We start from the raw sequence: 21,350 nt of genomic DNA, 5'->3' as shown, positions 1-21,350 counted from the left end.
ATATCTTTGCAGACATGCTGATAGAAAGGGCCACTCGATCCAGCGATGCCACTGCCCAGGAGTTGTCCAGCACCGACTGGACCCGTCTAATGTTAATAGACGTATTCTTACCCGGCATAAAGCCCGTTTGGTCCGGATGTATAAGGTCTAATATAATCGAGTTCAGTCTAGTAGCTAGAATTTTAGTAAAAATGTTATAATCTACATTTACCAACGATATAGGGCGGTAAGATCCACATTCCAAAGGGTCCTTCCCCTCCTTCTTAAGTATAATAATGTTTGCCTCGTAAAATATGTCCGGCATAGATCCTTCCTCCCACATCCCCCGAAACGCTCTCAATAAAAGTGGTGCTAGTGTGTCACCATATCTCCTATGTAATTCAATAGGAAACCCGTCTGGACCAGGAGCCTTCCCAGAGGCCATATCCGTCATAGCACACGATCTCCTCCAGGGTAAACTCGGCATCCATGAAGGCTGAACTCCGTGCGGGAAATGCTACAACCCATAAATAGTCCAGGTTTTCCAGAATATCAAAGTCACACTTAGATGTATATAGCGACTTGTAATACTTGTGGAAACAGTGAAGTATTTCTTCAGTTGAGGACACCAGTGATCCGTCTGGTGGTCGGATGTGTAGTATTGTATTAGATGAGTTATGTTGGCGTACCAAGAAGGCCAGAAATGTGCTAGCTTGGTTTCCGAATTCAAAATAGGATTGACGAGTGAAAAATAATTTGCGTTTAGATTTAGTGTCTGTATGCTGAGCATATAACCTCTGGGAAGTGAGCCACTCGATTCTATTACCATTAGTTGGCTCAGATATATATGTGGTCTCCGAGTCTTTCAGTCGTTGCTCCATCTCGTCATCTTCCCTTCAGGTCACCCTTTTTATATAACAGATTGTAGAAGATAAACATCCCCTTAGATTCGCCTTAAGGGCGTCCCAAAATAGGTGGGTGTTCTGGGGCTCCAGGTGGGACGAAATGAAGCAATTCAACTGGTCAACAGTCCGATCATTAGAGTCTGGAAGTTGAATCCATTCTGGCTAAAACTAATAAATACGGACAATCATATAATGGCATAGTCTAAGTTTAAGGATGACCGGGCTGTGGTCAGATATTCCCCTATTACCATGCTCAGTGCTATCCACCCACATTTCCAACCCCTCGGATCCAAATATATAGTCTATACGAGAGAGAGCACGTCTGGTGGATGAGTGACCGGTATATCCTTTTATCTCAGGGTGGCGTATTCTCCACAAATCCAACCATCCACTTCCCTCCATAAATAAAGCCAATTGGGATGGAGCCTGAGAGGGGGTTTCTCCAACGATCTCATCACCCAGTCTCAGTCTATCAAGGCGGTTATCCATGACGAGATTAAAATCCCCCATACAAATGACATTTGCGTCTGGGAAGTTTAGGACAAAACCCATTGCCGTCCGAAGAACTGCTATATTAGCTGGAGGAGGGTTACAAACACATAATATTACGTATTCACGAGAATTAATTAATGCATGTACAAAAACGAAACGACCTTCAGAGTCCCTCCGGGCCTCCCTAACGTCCCATCTAACATCTCTATGAATTGGCAATGAAACCCCTCTCGAGTAGCTAGTGTGAAACGCGTGAATGGACCGTTGTACCCATGGTTTCTGTACACATCGGGCCGTGTCTCTAGTCAAATGTGTCTCTACCAACACCACGACATGAGGATGATAGCGTTTGATCTGTGAAAATACTTTGATTTTTTTCCGGGGAGATTTGATACCCCGCACATTCCAGGTCATACATACTATTTCAGATACCATACTTACACGACAAAACATGGTATATATTGGTGTCCGGGCAGAGTCTAGGGACCGCACACAGAGGGCAAGAGAACTGTTGGCGGCGATTTCTAACTAAATAACAAATAGAACAAACATAAAAGAAAAAACCAAACAATATAGGAGTGAAGTCCTGTGCTCCTATTACTAAGTGAAAACGGGGATTCCCTCGCTAGATCCAGCGTCCGGTATTGTTGTTGGGTTGGACGCCCACACAGAGAGCTCCATTATACAATTAGAAAAAGGAGAAAAAAGAATTCTGGTAGTATCATAAATACATTAGGGTTTATTTGCATTGGACGCCCTGTGGGTCCGAAGCCATTCAGCCACAGTGAAAAATATAGAAGAACCCTCAAGAACAATTCATAGTCAAGCTAGATAAATCATGGAGTACATAACGTTTTGGTCTCTGAGTTGTTTCTTTATTTCCATGAACCGCGCCCGCTGTTTCTGAAGCTCCATAGAAAAATCCGGAAAGATCGAGATTGTGGCGTTGTGAAATTTGATAGGGCTTTTCTGCCGTGCCAGTCGTAGAATAGCGTCTCTATCCTTGCAGTTGAGAAGACACGCCAAAAAAGGTCTCGGCGGGGCTCCAGGAGGGAGAGATCTTGTGGGAACCCTGTGGGCCCTTTCCACAGAGAATGTTGAGAATTCATCTCCCAGAGAGGTCATAAGCCAGCCCTCTAAAAATCCATGCACCGGGGGGGCCCACAGCACCCGCAGAGGCAACAGCAAGGAGGGGGCCAAACCCTCCAAAGTAATAGCATCGGTAGGGTAAGTGTCTTCCTGATAGGGGAGCGCGGGGCCCAATTTTCCAGAGCACTCACTGCCCGTCCCCTTAATAGAGTTCAGAATGCGTGCTCACCTCCTAGACAGCGCTGCAGGTATGGTGATCAGCGTCACGTCTCCTCCTGTCAGAGCCCGAGCTTGTGTAGTGACCGCCGCCTCACACCGGCACCATCGTCAGAGTCCCACCAGCGCACCAGAGCCGCAGCGCAGTCACCTGCAGGTACCGGGGACTTCCCAAGGCTTAGGGGGGAGTCCCGGCACCGGCAGAAGCTGTGTGCCGCTCTGTAGCTTGTTAGAGCGCGTGCTTGTAAAATGGCCGCCGGCTCTCATGGATCCCGCTGACCGTGCAGACTCCCTCGGCTCCCAGCGTCTCACAGGTCCTCACAGCGCTCCCTGCAGCAGCCGCACACCTTCCAGGGTCCAAAGGGCCTCAGACCCGACAGGTAGCCCACACTTTGAAGGGGTCTTAATGGCAGGATGTAGACAGGATATTAGGAGCTCTCCCAGGGTGAGTCCTCTCTCTTCAGCTACATAGCCATGCCCCATCTCTCATGTTATTAAAAGCATGTAAACTTCTTGCGTTTCATTGGTTAGACGCAACCTCAATCTATAGGAGATCTATAACGAGGGGTAAATAATGTAATCTGGATGGAAAGAAGAGACCTAAACGTCTGATATAGCATACTCCAGGGAAGAGCAGATATGGCCATGTACATAATAATAGTAATAATAATCTTTATTTTTATATAGTGCTAACATATTCCGCGGCGCTTTACAGTTTGTACACATTATCATCGCTGTCCCCGATGGGGCTCACAATCTAAATTCCCTATCAGTATGTCTTTGGAATGTGGGAGGAAACCGGAGTGCCTGGAGGAAACCCACGCAAATACGGGGAGAACATACAAACCTCTTTGCAGATGTTGTCCTGGGTGGGATTAGAACCCAGGACCCCAGCGCTCTAGTTGCGTAGGCCAGTAGATCTTGTGGTCATATTTTTCTTCTGAAAAGGTCTACACATTAGTCTGCATCTAAAATTAATTCTTTTGTCTCAACAGCCAAATTGGAGCCAAAACTCTACATCAACCTCCTGCCACACAAGCAGGAAGAAGTGGAGCGTCTCCTGACCGACACCAGTCGTGGGAAAGACTGGCAACGTCTGGCCAGCTTGCTGGGTTATGAAGAAGACACAATAGATACTTTCGCTAGAGGAGAAGATCCAGTTCATACTCTTCTTACTAACTGGTCATCCAAGGAGAGCTCCACGCTGGAAGTTCTGTGTGCAGCCTTGGTCAACATGGAGCGGGCTGATGTGGTGGACACCCTGAACAGCACAGCCGATGCCAGCTCCGTGGTGTAACACCGCATGCTGGCTCATATATGACTGGAGATTGGGTGAACATTTTCAAAACTTATTGAACACAATGAAACCCAAGTGGTGGAAATATCAACATCTGAAGGTCCAAATAATGGTGGATTTTTTACAAAAAGAGACTGGTGCTGCCAAACCTTAAAATGCGGGAAGCCTGGTCCAACTGGAGTCCCCTCCGATCATGGATTACCACCTCCTTCACCTTTTTCTTCGTCTGCCTCCATCCACTTACCCGCGGGGTGGTATGACCATTTCATGGGCTGGATCCTTGCCTCAGGACTTCTTAAGGGTCAGTCCCACTAAGACTTTTTGGAGGGCAATGGTCCTGGACACCACATGGCTTCATCTATTGGGAGTCCTTGTGCTTCCTTTGGTTTATGTATTGTCCCTGTACTGATGCTGGGGCCTCTGGCGTCGTGCAGTGGTCCACGCCTCATCCTCCGCAGTCCTGACATCCGGTTGGGCCGTCCTCATATGTTCTGTATTAATATTAGCCTCATTCGGGGTCTTGTGGTTTCTTTTGTTACGTTTTTGTTTTTGCTACAGAAATACTTGACTTTCGTGCATTTTTCTTCTGTTTTTCATATCTGGAAACTACAGCCATAACTCGGTTCGGATGTTGATGATTTTGCTTCTTTCCGCTGCAGAACATGGATAAGAAGGAAATGTCGTGACTCTTGTCGATTTTTAATATTTTATTATGAAAAAGTTGCCCGGACTTTTTGTAAATGAAACTTTTTGTATCAGATTTTTTATTTTTTTTTTTCCGTCCTTAGATTTTGGGCACCTCTGAGAGGTCGCCCCCTGTGAAGTTTCACATGGTATTACCCCAATATTAAATGTTATTTTTTATTTCAAAACGTTCAGTGGGTTTCATTTTATTTATTTTTTAGTGGTTTTTCATGTTCATACAGTCGTCCATTTCTTCTTGGTGTCTGCATTGTCCACCATGCTGGTAGTTATGGATTGGTGTTTGTGCAATCATTGAATCGTGCACATATCAGCGTATCAATGTTTGTGGTGCGGCCATTATGTCAGGACCAGAACGATCGGGATCAGCGTCCCAATGTTTTTGATGTGGCCGTGATGTAAGAACCAGAACGATCGGGATCAGCGTCCCAATGTTTGCGGTGAGGCCGTGATGTAAGGACCAGAACAATCGGGATCAGCGTCCCAATGTTTGCGGTGAGGCCGTGATGTAAGGACCAGAACAATCGGGATCAGCGTCCCAATGTTTGCGGTGAGGCCATGATGTAGGACCAGAATGATCGGGATCAGCGTCCCAATGTTTGTGGTGAGGCCGTGATGTAGGACCAGAACAATCGGGATCAGCGTCCCAATGTTTGCGGTGAGGCCGTGATGTAAGGACCAGAACAATCGGGATCAGCGTCCCAATGTTTGCGGTGAGGCCATGATGTAGGACCAGAATGATCGGGATCAGCGTCCCAATGTTTGTGGTGAGGCCGTGATGTAGGACCAGAACAATCGGGATCAGCGTCCCAATGTTTGTGGTGAGGCCGTGATGTAGGACCAGAATGATCGGGATCAGCGTCCCAATGTTTGTGGTGAGGCCGTGATGTAGGACCAGAACAATCGGGATCAGTGTCCCAATGTTTGTGGTGAGGCCGTGATGTAGGACCAGAATGATCGGGATCAGCGTCCCAATGTTTGTGGTGAGGCCGTGATGTAGGACCAGAACAATCGGGATCAGCGTCCCAATGTTTGTGGTGAGGCCGTGATGTAGGACCAGAATGATCGGGATCAGCGTCCCAATGTTTGTGGTGAGGCCGTGATGTAGGACCAGAACAATCGGGATCAGCGTCCCAATGTTTGTGGTGAGGCCGTGATGTAGGACCAGAATGATCGGGATCAGCGTCCCAATGTTTGTGGTGAGGCCGTGATGTAGGACCAGAACAATCGGGATCAGCGTCCCAATGTTTGTGGTGAGGCCGTGATGTAGGACCAGAATGATCGGGATCAGCGTCCCAATGTTTGTGGTGAGGCCGTGATGTAGGACCAGAACAATCGGGATCAGCGTCCCAATGTTTGTGGTGAGGCCGTGATGTAGGACCAGAATGATCGGGATCAGCGTCCCAATGTTTGTGGTGAGGCCGTGATGTAGGACCAGAACAATCGGGATCAGCGTCCCAATGTTTGGGGTGCGGCCGTGATGTAAGGACCAGAACGATCGGGATCAGCGTCCTGATAAATTTTGTATCTTTGATTAACTCTTGAGCGAAGCTTTCCAGGCTCTGATACTATTCCTGGGTGTCTTCCTCCTCCGGCCCCTCATGTGCTGTGACGCTATAACACTGCGGACTAGCAGAGCTGCACGGACTTCTCCCAGACACCGCGGACCCCGTGTGCCTGCCCCCTATGGGCCATATGACGACCGGCATCTGGCTGTCTGACAGGCTGCGCCCCCCACTTCCAGGATCTGTCATCTGTAATAAGTTAGTGCGCCAGCTTTGAGCATCTGGTAATAGTGATGGAGGATGAGGAGGGTCTCACAGAAAAATCCAGGAATGTCCCCCAGAGAGATGGATCAGGTCTGCGCCACATTAACGTCCTCCAAGTCGCAGATTCAGGAGGCCACGACCCAAAGTGGAGAAGAATCTATTATCGACAAAAAAGGAAGAAACGGATCCACAAGGCCGAATGGGTAAAAAAATACGTAACTTTACTTCACATGGTTAAAAAAAAGTTGTCCGACAATTAAAAGCCATTGTGGCTTCTCACCGAGTTGTCAGTAATGTGAAATAAAGTTAGATTTTATTTATCGGCCATGTGGATCCTCATCCTCCCTTTTTTTTTTTGGCAATTTTCTCCGGTGGTCAATGGTATCGGATCCAAGCAGTGTAAACAAGGAGCAACGCTGCATTCACCACACGGCGAGGCTCCAACCAACATTCATTGTTGTGCTTCTATTATCCCTGTATCTATTATCCATCTATGTGTTATCTATGTTTCTATTATCGATAATCTATTCTCTATCATCTATTCCTCTTGGTATCTCGTTGCTTGCAGCTGCTCCGGCTCCTTCCCTTTTGCTGCAGTTTTCCTTGTTGTTCGTGACTTTTTTTCTATGGGAGCGAACAGGTGCCAGAATATAGAAAATGTGTAGAAATGTGAGAGGTCGGAGGGATTTACAGCTTATCCAGTGGCGGCCAAGAGACAGCTGCTCGTCTGTTCTGAGGGGCTTTCACCTGAGCCACAGTTCACACACAAAGAGAAAAACAGCGGGTACTGCGTCACTGCGATGGGGGCACTGTGGATATCACCGGCATTTGGTGACCGCCCGTCTCCTCCATCATCAATATCTGGAGAACGCCCGTCTCCTCCATCAATTCTTGTGCCAGAAATCTTCTGTGTATGAGGCTCATGCAGATCCCAGACAGATGGGATGATGGCAGATCCGGGGCCCCGTGCCTGATCATCACCCCCAGGACTCCTCGTTCTTAGGGACTGGATGTTGGGGGCCCTTGTCCGGCTGCAGTATAAATCTGGATCCGCTGGTACGTGCAGCACGTCATGCATGGTGATACTTGTACCTGAGGTCTGATGTTATCTCCCCCTTCCATGACGGCCCTTCCTGGGCTGAATCTGCATCTGGAGTCACTTATGGTGGAGTCGGCGCATTGTTTGGACACAGAGGAAAACCATTAACTCCGCCATTAGTAGGACATCAGGGAGAGCACAGACTACCTCTCATGTCAGTTCTTACCAGAATTGTACAGAAAAAGCAGATTTCAGATTCAATATCCAGCATCACTCCGGCAGACAAATATGCAGCATATAAGAAGTGGGGGAGGGGAACTGACAACCCGTACATACACAATCAGCTGTACAAAAGTAACTGTCAAGACAACAGCAACCGCACCAACAAAGGCCAAGAGCTGACTCCGGTCATGGCTACTCTGGAACTAGGAAACCATCAACATGCAGGATAGGGGTAATCGTTAGTATTTTCTCTAGGAAAATGAAAATCAGACAATTGCAATACACCCGCTACTATACACAACTGATCATTATGTTCCTGACCAGACCATGAACCACATAACATACAATCCCCCCCCCTCCTGCATGGTCAGCTAATCCAATCCTGCCCCCTACTGGTAAAAAACATAAATGACATAAAGTCAATAACAAAATATAACTACTATAATGCTGCCCCCTATATACAAGAATATAACTAATATAATACTGCCCCAATGTACAAGAATATAACTACTATAATACTGCCCCTATGTACAAGAATATAACTACTATAATACTGCCCCTATGTACAAGAATATAACCAGTATAATACTGCCCCTATGTACAAGAATATAACTACTATAATACTGCCCCTATGTACAAGAATATAACTACTATAATACTGCCCCTATGTACAAGAATATAACTACTATAATACTGCTCCTATGTACAAGAATATAACTACTATAATACTGCTCCTATGTACAAGAATATAACTACTATAATACTGCCCCTATGTACTAGAATATAACTACTATAATACTGCCCCCTATGTACAAGAATATAACTACTATAATACTGCTCCTATGTACAAGAATATAACTACTATAATACTGCTCCCTATGTACAAGAATATAACTACTATAATACTGCTCCTATGTACAAGAATATAACTACTATAATACTGCCCCTATGTACTAGAATATAACTACTATAATACTGCCCCCTATGTACAAGAATATAACTACTATAATACTGCTCCTATGTACAAGAATATAACTACTATAATACTGCCCCTATGTACAAGAATATAACTACTATAATACTGCCCCCTATGTACAGGAATATAACTACTATAATACTGCCCCTATGTACAAGAATATAACTACTATAATACTGCCCCTATGTACAAGAATATAACTACTATAATACTGCCCCCTATGTACAAGAATATAACTACTATAATACTGCCCCTATGTACAAGAATATAACCAGTATAATACTGCCCCTATGTACAAGAATATAACTACTATAATACTGCCCCTATGTACAAGAATATAACTACTATAATACTGCTCCTATGTACAAGAATATAACTACTATAATACTGCTCCTATGTACAGGAATATAACTACTATAATACTACTCCCTATGTACAAGAATATAACTACTATAATACTGCTCCTATGTACAGGAATATAACTACTATAATACTACTCCCTATGTACAAGAATATAACTACTATAATACTGCTCCTATGTATAAGAATATAACTACTATAATACTGCCCCCTATGTATAAGAATATAACTACTATAATACTGCTCCTATGTATAAGAATATAACTACTATAATACTGCTCCTATGTACAAGAATATAACTACTATAATACTGCCCCCTATGTACAAGAATATAACTACTATAATACTTCCCCTATGTACAAGAATATAACTACTATAATACTGCCCCCATGTATAAGAATATAACTACTATAATACTGCCCCTATGTACAGGAATATAACTACTATAATACTGCCCCTATGTACAAGAATATAACTACTATAATACTTCCCCTATGTACAAGAATATAACTACTATAATACTTCCCCTATGTACAAGAATATAACTACTATAATACTTCCCCTATGTACAAGAATATAACTACTATAATACTTCCCCTATGTACAAGAATATAACTACTATAATACTGCTCCTATGTACAAGAATATAACTACTATAATACTGCCCCCATGTATAAGAATATAACTACTATAATACTGCCCCTATGTACAGGAATATAACTACTATAATACTGCCCCCATGTATAAGAATATAACTACTATAATACTGCCCCTATGTACAAGAATATAACTACTATAATACTGCCCCTATGTACAGGAATATAACTACTATAATATTGCTCCTATGTACAAGAATATAACTACTATAATACTGCCCCCATGTATAAGAATATAACTACTATAATACTGCCCCTATGTACAAGAATATAACTACTATAATACTGCCCCCATGTATAAGAATATAACTACTATAATACTGCCCCTATGTACAAGAATATAACTACTATAATACTGTCCCTATGTATAAGAATATAACTACTATAATATTGCTCCTATGTACAAGAATATAACTACTATAATACTGCCCCCATGTATAAGAATATAACTACTATAATACTGCTCCTATGTACAAGAATATAACTACTATAATACTGCCCCATGTACAAGAATATAACTACTATAATACTGCTCCTATGTATAAGAATATAACTACTATAATACTGCCCCTATGTATAAGAATATAACTACTATAATACTGCCCCCATGTATAAGAATATAACTACTATAATACTGCTCCTATGTATAAGAATATAACTACTATAATACTGCTCCTATGTACAAGAATATAACTACTATAATACTGCCCCTATGTACAAGAATATAACTACTATAATACTGCCCCTATGTACAAGAATATAACTACTATAATACTGCTCCTATGTATAAGAATATAACTACTATAATACTGCTCCTATGTATAAGAATATAACTACTATAATACTGCCCCTATGTATAAGAATATAACTACTATAATACTGCCCCCATGTATAAGAATATAACTACTATAATACTGCCCCTATGTACAAGAATATAACTACTATAATACTGCTCCTATGTACAAGAATATAACTACTATAATACTGCCCCCATGTATAAGAATATAACTACTATAATACTGCTTCTGGTTAATTCTTTTAGTGCTCTTCAGCGAGCCATACAGTCCTTCATTCCCTTGTAGCCAAATGTATTTTATTCTCTTTTTTTCTTTTATACATAAAAAATTCAGTAAAAATTTGAAGTAAAACGTTATAGGCAGTACAAAAAAAAAAAGAAAAACAAAATTGTCAGTAATGCACAATTCTGCCTAACGAAAAAAAAAACAGAAAAAAAAACACGGTGAATGCACAAAGGGAAAAAATTACAAAAGAAAAAACCCTTTTAGATGAGCGACATGATATTTACAGGGGCACGTGGGGTATTTGCGCTGTAGGAAAGTCCTGGTTCTGGTGGTTCCTGGATTATGAAACAAAAATATATAACATTATATTCACAGATATGGTAAAATATAATACAGGCCCGCGGGCGGGGGAGAAAAAAACTAAATAAATGGGAGGGGGATGGGCACAATTTATTGCGCTCTACAGCAGAGAAAGGCGCCGGTTGTAGGAAGAGTTAACTCGGAAATCTTGGACCATAGAGCTGACACTCAAAGCCTTTTGTCGATCCAGTAAGGGGAGGAATCTGAGAATTAATGGCCACGGCGGCCATGTGAAATGTGCTGTCAGATTTAATATCGGGGGATGGACCGTTCAGTCGTGGGGGTTGGGTGCCCCATCATTGGGGTGCAGTTCGTGGCTTGGCCTCTGGAGGGCGCTATTCGAAGTCCACATCCTCTTTGGGCTTGTAGATGGTGCCGAACTTCTGCATGTACTTCTTGATGTACTCCTTGGTTTTATGCTTCACGTTCTCATTGCAGTCGAGGTCCTCAGGGTTCTTGCAGTATTTCAGCTCCTTGTTCATGACGCCGTGAGTCAGCTGTGGGGTGAAGAGAGGAGCGGTCATTACCCTGGTACTGTGGCGTCAGCGCCCATAATCCAATAATTACACAAGTGTCATTTGTTTCTCTTTGTTGCAGTATGTAGATATTGCGCTCGCTCTGGGGTTGCCATGACCGCAGTAATGTTGCAATATGTAGATATTGCGCTCGCTCTGGGGTTGCCGTGACTGCAGTAATGTTGCAGTATGTAGATATTGCGCTCGCTCTGGGGTTGCCATGACCGCATTAACGGACTAGCAGCAAGTACTGGATGTCAGTGAGCGCCAAGATTGGAGGATCACATGTCCACATGGACTCTATTCCATGCTACCATGTTGACCCCAGAGCAAGCGTGATATGTACTGGGACGTAGCAGAGCCAAGATCAGGAAAGGGGGGAAATACCCCTCAGTCAACAGCCTCCAAACTCCTGTCCCTTACTTCGTCCTTTGGACTTACTCAGTGGTCCTCCGCAGCCACCCACACAGACGGACATACCCTAGACCTGGTCTTCACCCGTCTCTGCTCTCTATCTAACTTCACCACCTCCCCTCTCCCTCTATCCGACCACCATCTGCTCACCTTCTCATCCCTGTCCTCCTCACCGGTCACCCATGTCCAGCAACATGCGCACCCACACAGGAACCTCGCACACCTGGACACCCACACACTCTGACTCCATCTTACCACAGGCATCCATATCCTCACTCCACGACACAGACACTGCCTCTGCTTTCTACAATGCCACTCTCGCATCAGCTATTGACACGGTTGCCCCTCTCGTTCATGGCAGAGTGTGACGTATCAATAGACAACCCTGGCACAATAACACCACTAAAAAGCTCCGGCAAGTGTCCAGGGTTGCAGAGCAGCATTGGAAGAAAACACATTCGCAAGATGACTTCACTGCATTCAAACAGGCAACACTCGCTTTTAAATCACCGCTCACCTCTGCTAAACAGGCGACTTCACAGCCCTCGTATTTTCCCTATCCTACAACCCCAAGCAGTTATTCATACCCTTTATCTCCCTCCTCCGCCCTCCACTGCCCCCTCCAACCTCCCTCATCTCTGCTGAGGACTTTGCCACACACTTTAAAAATAAGATCGACCAAACAAGGCAAGCCTTCATTGTTCAACCACCACAACCCCTTTGTATACCAGACCAATGCCCAAACCCCATAACCTCCCTACCCAACATCACTGAAGGGGGGCTTAATTGTCTCTTCTCCAAATCGCACCTCACCACCTGTGCGCTTACCCCATCCCATCCCACCTCCTCCCCAACCTCACCACCACTCTTATCCCATCCCTAACCCACCTCTTCAACCTATCACTAACTTCTGGCACCTTCCCTTCTGCTTTCAAACATGCCACAATCACACCTATCCTTAAAAAGCCAACCCTCAATCCAACTGCTATGTCCAGCTATCGCCCAATATCGCTGCTCCCATTCGCTTCCAAACTCCACTCTGAACTTTCCTCCCACCTCTCATCTAACTTGTTGTTCGACAATCTACAATCTGGTTTCCGCCCCATCACTCAACTGAGACTGCCCTGACCAAAATCACTAATGACCTACTTACAGCCAAAGCTAACGGACAGTACTCTGTACTCCTCCTTCTACACCTGTCCTCTGCTTTCGACACACTTGACCACTGGCTCCTACTACAGATCCTCTCCTCCTTTGCCATCAAAGACCTCGCCCTATCCTGGATCTCCTCATACCTTTCCAACCGCACATTCAGCGTCTCCCACTCCCACACTACCTCCTCATCCCACCCTCTCTCTGTTGGAGTCCCCCAAGGCTCTGTTCTAGGACCCCTACTCTTCTCAATCTATACACTTGGCTTGGGACAACTCATAAAGTCCCATGGATTCCAGTACCACCTCTATGCTGATGACACTCAGATCTACCTCTCTGGCCCAGACGTCACCGCTCTGCTGTCCAGAATCCCAGAGTGTCTATCAGCCATATCCTCCTCCTTCTCTCGCTTCGACAAGCTCAATGTGGACAAATCTGAACTCATCATCTTTCCTCCATCTCATAGATCTTCCTTACCTGACCTATCTATCACAATTAACAACATCACGCTTTCCCCCGTACCGGAAGTCCGCTGCCTCGGAGTAACCCTTGACTCTGCCCTGTCCTTCAAACCGCACATCCAAGCTCTGTCCACCTCCTGTCACCTCCAGCTCAAAAATATCTTCAGAATCCGTCCTTTCCTCAGCCGTCAATCTACTAAAATGCTTGTGCGTGCCCTCATCATCTCCCGCCTTGACTACTGCAACATCCTTTTCTGCGGCCTCCCTGGTAACACTCTCGCACCTCTCCAGTCCATCCTTAACTCTGCTGCCCGACTAATTCATCTCTCTCCTCGCTACTCCTCCGCTTCCCCCCTCTGCAAATCTCTTCACTGGCTCCCATTCCCTCAGCGTATCCAGTTCAAATTACTAACACTGACCTACAAAGCCATCCATAACCTGTCTCCTCCATATATCTCTGAACTAATCTCCATATATCTTCCCTCACGTAATCTCCGGTCCTCACAAGACCTCCTTCTCTCCTCCACACTTATTCGCTCCTCACCCAATCGCCTCCAAGACTTCTCCCGAATATCCCCCATCTTCTGGAATTCTGGGCCCCAACACGTCCAACTATCAACCACATTTGGATCCTTCAGACGGAACCTGAAAACTCATCTCTTCAGGAAAGCCTACAGCCTGCACTGACCCCGCTGCCTCCTCACCACTACTGGAGCTACCGCCTCACCAACACCGGAGCTCCTGCAACCCTCAACCTACTGTCTCCATCCCCACCATCGTGTATAATGTAAGTCCGCAAGAGCAGGGTCCTCGCCCCTCTGCATCAGTCATTGTTTACTGTAAGTGATATCTGTAACTTGTATGTAACCCCTTCTCATGTACAGCACCATGGAATCAATGGTGCTATAGAAATAATAATAATAATAATAATAATAATAATAATAATAATAATAATATTGTGAAAACAGAATATTAAGGAAACACAGTCAGATGACGAGCTGCATACACATAGGGACATTCTACATGGACACTTCTTGCATAGCTGCTTCACAGCCTTTACATTGCACACGCACTGTGTGAATGCTGCCAAACTATGACTACCGCTTTGTGTGCTGCTGTCAGTCAGCGGGCGGATAAGGGGCAGCACAGAGCCGGCACAGTACTGCCTCCTACAGCGGTTTTGCATGTATTAATGTGAAAAGGGGAGTGTGCCCCCTTCAAATACACAGCAGCAGAGCGCCCCCCGCTGTGTAGAGCCGCACCTTCCGTGCCAGGTGCTTGAAGTCCTCAGTTGTGTTTATCCTCCCAATCTTACAGTCCGGCTTCCTGTAAGGATTCAGACATTGCACGATGAACTGCGACATCTGGAAAGAGAGAAGGAAAAGCAGCGGGAATTAATAGAGAAGAAAAACCCCTAGGCGGCAGCGCCAGGAGGCGGCAGCGCCAGGAGGAGGCAGCGCCAGGAGGAGGAGGCAGCGCCAGGAGGAGGCAGCGCCAGGAGGAGGCGGCAGCGCCAGGAGGAGGCAGCGTCCGCAAAGCGCAACGTCAGGAGGCGGCAGCAGCGCAACGTCAGGAGGCGGCAGAATCGGCAGCGTAACGTCAGGAGGCTGCAGAATCGGCAGCGCAATGTCAGGAGGCTGCAGCGGCAGCAGCGCAATGTCAGGAGGCTGCAGTTTTACAATTTAAAGGGCCAGTCCCGGGTTATATAAGTGAAGCAGAAGTTCTGCTGAGTTTTGCATCTAAACTTCTCTCCATTTCCAGCCTCTGCTTACCGTAAGCAATTGATTTACTTGCAGAGGCTGAAACTGATCTGGAGGCAAGTCGTGCTCACACAGATGAGGGTTTGTTACAGTGCATGAGCACCTGTGTCGCTTGCCTGGTGTCGATCACTGTCACTAGCCCTGCAGCGGTGTGAGCGGGGCGGCTCTACTGCCTGTTGTGGGGCCGGCAGCGCCCGCTCTGCTCCTCACCTCCTTTCTGAAGACTTCTTTGCTCCTCTTCGCCAGCTCGCTCGATGTATCTGCTTCTGCAGTTTTTGCCTTTTTGGAAGACTAGAATAAATAAGTTAAAAGGTTGGGGGGAGGGGGCAGCTGCAGCTCAAAAACTAGCCTGGAACCCAATAGTGGGGGTCCGAGACATCCTGGACATGGGGGGGGGGGTGACCGTAGAGAGGACGAGGGAAGCACATGTATAAGAGGGTGAAAGGTCAGCAGTGGGGGTCACGTATGGAAACATTCAGCTCCGCACTCACCCAGCTTTCCCGGACTCCTGCAGAGCTATAGGAGGACAGCTGCGGCCACTTTGGTAGTCACCCAGCCTGACAAGCCGCCCTTTGTCCGCTGCTGCGCAGGATGCCCACATGGCGGACAGCTGGGGCGTGTTAATATGCAGGCGGCTGGCAGCCAGCTCCGGCCCCGGGCCCCTCCACAACAAACGTTTCCATGTCGTACTTGGGCTCATAAATGCTCCGCAGTCTGGGGAGGCTGAATGCGCCGTTTATGAAGATGTCGGGGGTCTTAATGAAGGAGCGGGGTCCAGTCAGCACTAATTACAGCCCAGGCTTTAATTGGGGAAGTGGCCAGTGACGGCTCGGGGGGAACGTTCCCCGCTCCTGGTTTACAGTCTGTGGGTGCCGGTCTGGGACGTTCTGCAGGAGGAGACGTGGTAATAAGGAGCTGTGAGCCGGGAGGGGGCCCGAGAAGACGCCTCACAAAGGCCTGCGTTACAGCGCCCCCCAGGGGTTATATGGGGCAACTGCAGAGCACAGACGTGGAGGAGGGGGGCACTTGCTTTTCTCCCCATTGTGAGTATCTGGCACCGTACAACAGCGTCACTCGTGGTCCACAGACCCCAGACCGCAGCAGGCGGAGGAGACGGCAGCGCAGACCTCAGAGGCCACAGCTGATTCAGGATCTGGCAGCGCAGCGCGGCGCGCACCGCGACGGCCGCTCACCTCCTCCGATTACAGGCCCCGGCTCCCTGCAGCCAGTGATAGCTCCTAGCAGCTGCCCACAAAGCACACATCACCCGGCAGAAGACATTTGCCGCTCAGGAAGATAAGAGAGCTGGGTGCCCATCGGTGGGGGAAATGCTAACGGCAGCTTATAAAGGTGTCACCCTGTCTTCCCTATCTGCAGGAACTAGAAGCCCTGCAGGGATGTGGGAAAGATGGGTGATGAGGTTCTCTCCTGGCGATTCCTTCACAGACTCGTGGTGACCCCCTCCCCATCACCATAATTAATCGGCAGCACCGGCTGTTTAGCCTCGTCCCTGTGATGCAGTGTGGAGCACCGGTGACCCGGGGACGGCGGGAGGACCCGGGGACGGCGGGAGGACCTGGGGACGGCGGGAAGACCCGGGGACGGCGGGAAGACCCGGGGATGGCACATTAAAGAGGTGATCTGTCACCTGCCACTTCTGCAGAGGGAGAAGAGAGGAGCTGCGGTAGAGCCAGAAAACCCAGACACGAGGGTATCACGCTGCAGTTATATGGAGAGGGTGCGTCACTGTGTATAGGGCCACACTGCAGTTATATGGAGGGGGTGTGTCACTGTGTATGGGGCCACACTGCAGCTATACGGAGGGGGTGCGTCACTGTGTATGGGGCCACACTGCAGTTATATGGAGGGGGTGCGTCACTGTGTATGGGGCCACACTGCAGTTATATGGAGGGGGTGCGTCACTGTGTATGGGGCCACGCTGCAGTTATACGGAGGGGGTGCGTCACTGTGTATGGGGCCACACTGCAGTTATACGGAGGGGGTGCGTCACTGTGTATGGGGCCACACTGCAGTTATATGGAGGGGGTGCGTCACTGTGTATGGGGCCACACTGCAGTTATATGGAGGGGGTGCGTCACTGTGTATGGGGCCACGCTGCAGTTATACGGAGGGGGTGCGTCACTGTGTATGGGGCCACACTGCAGTTATACGGAGGGGGTGCGTCACTGTGTATGGGGCCACACTGCAGTTATATGGAGGGGGTGCGTCACTGTGTATGGGGCCACACTGCAGTTATATGGAGGGGGTGCGTCACTGTGTATGGGGCCACGCTGCAGTTATACGGAGGGGGTGCGTCACTGTGTATGGGGCCACACTGCAGTTATATGGAGGGGGTGCGTCACTGTGTATGGGGCCACACTGCAGTTATATGGAGGGGGTGCGTCACTGTGTATGGGGCCACGCTGCAGTTATACGGAGGGGGTGCGTCACACTGTATGGGGCCACGCTGCAGTTATATGGAGAGGGTGCGTCACTGTGTATAGGACCACACTGCAGTTATACGGAGGGGGTGCGTCACTGTGTATGGGGCCACACTGCAGTTATATGGAGGGGGTGCGTCACTGTGTATGGGGCCACGCTGCAGTTATACGGAGGGGGTGCGTCACTGTGTATGGGGCCACGCTGCAGTTATATGGAGAGGGTGCGTCACTGTGTATAGGACCACACTGCAGTTATACGGAGGGGGTGCGTCACTGTGTATAGGGCCACACTGCAGCTATACGGAGGGGGTGCGTCACTGTGTATAGGGCCACACTGCAGTTATATGGAGGGGGTGCGTCACTGTGTATGGGGCCACGCTGCAGTTATATGGAGAGGGTGCGTCACTGTGTATGGGGCCATGCTGCAGTTATATGGAGGGGGTGCGTCACTGTGTATGGAGCCACGCTGCAGTTATATGGAGGGGGTGCGTCACTGTGTATGGAGCCACACTGCAGTTATACGGAGGGGGTGTGTCACTGTGTATAGGGCCACGCTGCAGTTATATGGAGGGGGTGCGTCACTATGGAGGGGGTGCGTCACTGCGTATGGGGTCATGCTGCAGTTATATGGAGGGGGTGCATCACTATGTATCGGGCTCTCGATTACCTTCATTGGGTTCTCGTCGTAGGTCGGCGTTCCCAGGTCCATTTCGGCCTCGTGGTCCATGCCCAGTCCTTCTTCCCCGGGGCTGTCCCAGGACGGCGGATCCCACTGCGTCTGTCTGGACAGCCAGAGGAGTCGGGGTGAGACATAACATATTTCCTGCCACAGTAAGGCTGAAGGCAGATACTTCTCACAGCTGAGGGTCTGTTACATGGCACCCTCGCAGATGTTTTCCTTCAGTCTCAGTCTCCCCCTCCGCACCTGTCTGATAAATGCCCGTCACTCACCTGGTTATTACATGGTAATAATAGATTTTGCCCTCGGGGTCCCGCGCCGTCTTCCAGCTGGGTGGGAGGACAATGGTTTTGGGTTTCGGAGGGGAAGGCGGTGGAAGGTCCATAATGCCGTTGGGGGGAGCCATTCCCATCTCCGGCTGAAAAAGCCACAAACAACACATGAGAAGAAGAGTCACCACAGGAGGGGTCTCCATGAATGGAGACGACTACCTACCTGCTGCAGAGGCGGCGGCTGCCCAGGAGGAACGATGGCCGCCACCGGAGGTGCCTGCTGAATGACGACCCCTGGTGGGTGCGGAGCGTAGATCTGCTGCCCCGGCATAAACTGCAACCCGGGCTGCGTGTAGCTCTGTAATAACAGAGGAGAGTTAGTGTCGACCCCCGTGGGTGGAGGACGGGTTGCCCTCTTCTACTGTGTCCACGCGCCAGGTTATGGCGCCCACTGTGACGGACCACCAGCCCACTGTGACGGACCACCAGCCCACTGTGACGGACCATCAGCCCACTGTGACGGACCACCAGCCCATGGGTCCTGGTACCATTAACGGTCGTGGTGAGAACACGAAAAAACAACCTGAGGACTGCGACGTAACAATGGGGGCAGGGAAACAAAGCAAGATATCAAGGGATCATGACTGCTCACAACTGAGGGGTTGTCACAGTGAATCCAACCTCACACAGCACTGTCCACACTGGATGGCAGTGTAACAGACCCTCAGCTGTGAGGCGGTACGAGGATGGTCACCTACCTGCACCATCGGTTGTGCGGTCTGTGTGTAGGCGGTGGGCACTCCATAGACGGTGGGGCAGGCCTGCCCGGGGTAGTAGATTGCCGGCTGGGCAGGGGCTGCCGGGTACTGTGGCTGAGTCTGATGCTGCGGCACTGCCACCGCTTGCTGGCTGGGGTCCCACACACTATAGGTCTGTGCGGGGATGGAGCTGGGGGCCGGTACTGGCATTACAGTCACACTGGCATCTTGGGGGACCATTGGCTCGGGTGGGGCTACATACTGCTGTGCGGGGACATCCATGGGGTCCGGCACATGCTGGACTACGGTCACCGGCTGAGGGGTGAGCATGGTGGTGTTCACCACCAGGGCCTGGGAAGCGTCATAGCTGTTGGGGGACGTCACTGATTCCAGGGGAGGTGGGGTCGGTAACAGGACTTTACCCATATTAGGGTTGGTGGGATCCACATAGGACTGGATGGGGTATCCCTGTGGGTACGTGACGAAGGGTGGGGGGATCTGGCCACCGTAGGCCATGGAGTCGTAGGGTAGGGGGGACGTGATGCCAATGCTCTGCATCTGCTGCTGCTGCTTCTGCGCCTCCCTCTGCGCCACCTCCTGCTCAAACAGCTTCCTGCGCTCCTCCGTGGACAGCTTGTTCCGATCCTGTAGGCGGCCCTTCTTCTTAGAGGAGGCCGGGGTGTCATACCTGCCAAGACACGAGGAAGGCGACTATATCAGGTCTCCAGATACACCCAGAGCTGCACAAATGGAGGATGAGGCACTAGTGGGCAGCTCTGGGTGTGAACAGAGGATACAACATTAGTGGGCAGCTCTGGGTAAGAACAGAGGATACAACATTAGTGGGCAGCTCTGGGTGTGAACTGAGGATAAGACACTAGTGGGCAGCTCCGGGTGTGAACAGAGGATACGACACTAGTGGACAGCTCTGGGTAAGAACAGAGGATACGACACTAGTGGGCAGCTCTGGGTGTGAACAGAGGATACAACACTAGTGGGCAGCTATGGGTGTGAACTGAGGATAGGACACTAATGGGCAGCACTGGGTGTGAAGAGGATACATCACTAGTATGCAGCTCTGGGTGTGAACAGAGGATACGACACTAGTATGCTGCTCTGGTTGTGGACAGAGGATAGGACCCTAGTATGCAGCTCTGGATGGGATTAGTGTTTTACACTCTGCCATCTCCCTTCCTTCCAGCGATTCTGTGATTCCCCCCCCCCCCGTGATCCCCCCCCCCCCCCGTGATCCTCGTGTTCCCAGGATTAACCCCTTGTTTAGGCTGCAGTCACACGTCGGCCACGCTGCGCTCACCTGTCCTCTCCTCTCTTTGCGCTGCGCTCATAGAAGGACGGTGGCGATGGGGATTTCTTGCGCTTCTTCTGGCTCTGCCGATCAGAGTCCCGCTCCCGGCTCGGGATCTTGGAGGTCGGAGTCTGGTAACCTCCACTAGAGGGGTCTCTCCAGCGGTCATCTGTGGAGCAGGAGACGTGCAAGACGCCATGATCATCACATAGTGACAGCACAGAAGCCACCGTGTATGCAAGTGTGACAATGGTGACTGATAAGGCTACGTTCACATTAGCGTTGTGCGACGCAGCGTCGGGCGCCGCTGCAGCGACGCATGCGTCATGTGCCCCTATATTTAACATGGGGGCGCATGGACATGCGTTGCACTTGCGTTTTGTGACGCATGCGTCGCTGCGGCGCACGCGTCAGGGCGCAGAGGACGCAGCAAGTTGCATTTTTTGTGCGTCCAAAATCAAGCAAAAAAAGGACGCATGCGTCACAAAACAATGCGTTTTGCATGCGT

General features: G+C 48.8%; 3 protein-coding genes across 5 annotated transcripts in view; 1 reads left to right on the top strand and 2 right to left on the bottom strand.

Moving 5' to 3' along the window:
- LOC143781328 (tumor necrosis factor receptor superfamily member 16-like) overlaps positions 1–4,846 on the top strand; it is a 41,847-nt gene extending 37,001 nt beyond the window's left edge. The window contains exon 7 of the mRNA XM_077267879.1: positions 3,677–4,846. Within this exon, the coding sequence (XP_077123994.1) occupies positions 3,677–3,978 (302 nt within the window). The 3' untranslated portion in view covers positions 3,979–4,846. The remainder of the gene's footprint in view (positions 1–3,676) is intronic.
- A 472-nt stretch (positions 4,847–5,318) lies between these two features.
- On the bottom strand, positions 5,319–8,039 carry LOC143782209 (uncharacterized). Its single transcript, XM_077269417.1, has 2 exons — positions 8,032–8,039; positions 5,319–6,192 (listed from the first exon to the last, which is right to left on the bottom strand). Exons 1-2 carry the CDS (start codon positions 8,037–8,039, stop codon positions 5,319–5,321), a joined length of 882 nt encoding a protein of 293 aa, XP_077125532.1.
- Positions 8,040–10,700: 2,661 nt separating this feature from the next.
- Positions 10,701–21,350, bottom strand: part of SETD2 (SET domain containing 2, histone lysine methyltransferase) — an 85,162-nt gene continuing 74,512 nt past the window's right edge. For 2 of the 3 annotated variants that reach the window (XM_077267874.1, XM_077267876.1), the window contains 8 exons: positions 20,852–21,011; positions 19,537–20,224; positions 19,002–19,136; positions 18,779–18,924; positions 18,495–18,609; positions 15,597–15,677; positions 14,889–14,990; positions 10,702–11,581 (listed from right to left, as the gene is read on the bottom strand). In XM_077267874.1, the coding sequence (XP_077123989.1) occupies positions 11,420–11,581; positions 14,889–14,990; positions 15,597–15,677; positions 18,495–18,609; positions 18,779–18,924; positions 19,002–19,136; positions 19,537–20,224; positions 20,852–21,011 (1,589 nt within the window). In that variant the 3' untranslated portion in view covers positions 10,702–11,419. Of the gene's footprint in view, positions 11,582–14,888; positions 14,991–15,596; positions 15,678–18,494; positions 18,610–18,778; positions 18,925–19,001; positions 19,137–19,536; positions 20,225–20,851; positions 21,012–21,350 lie in introns of all 3 variants that reach the window. The other variant, XM_077267875.1, reaches the window with a different exon arrangement.

Source organism: Ranitomeya variabilis, chromosome 6, assembly GCF_051348905.1.
Source record: "Ranitomeya variabilis isolate aRanVar5 chromosome 6, aRanVar5.hap1, whole genome shotgun sequence".
Lineage (NCBI taxonomy): Eukaryota > Metazoa > Chordata > Amphibia > Anura > Dendrobatidae > Ranitomeya > Ranitomeya variabilis.
The sequence above is the reverse complement of the archived record's forward strand: the minus strand, read 5'-3'. Positions and strand labels throughout refer to the sequence as shown.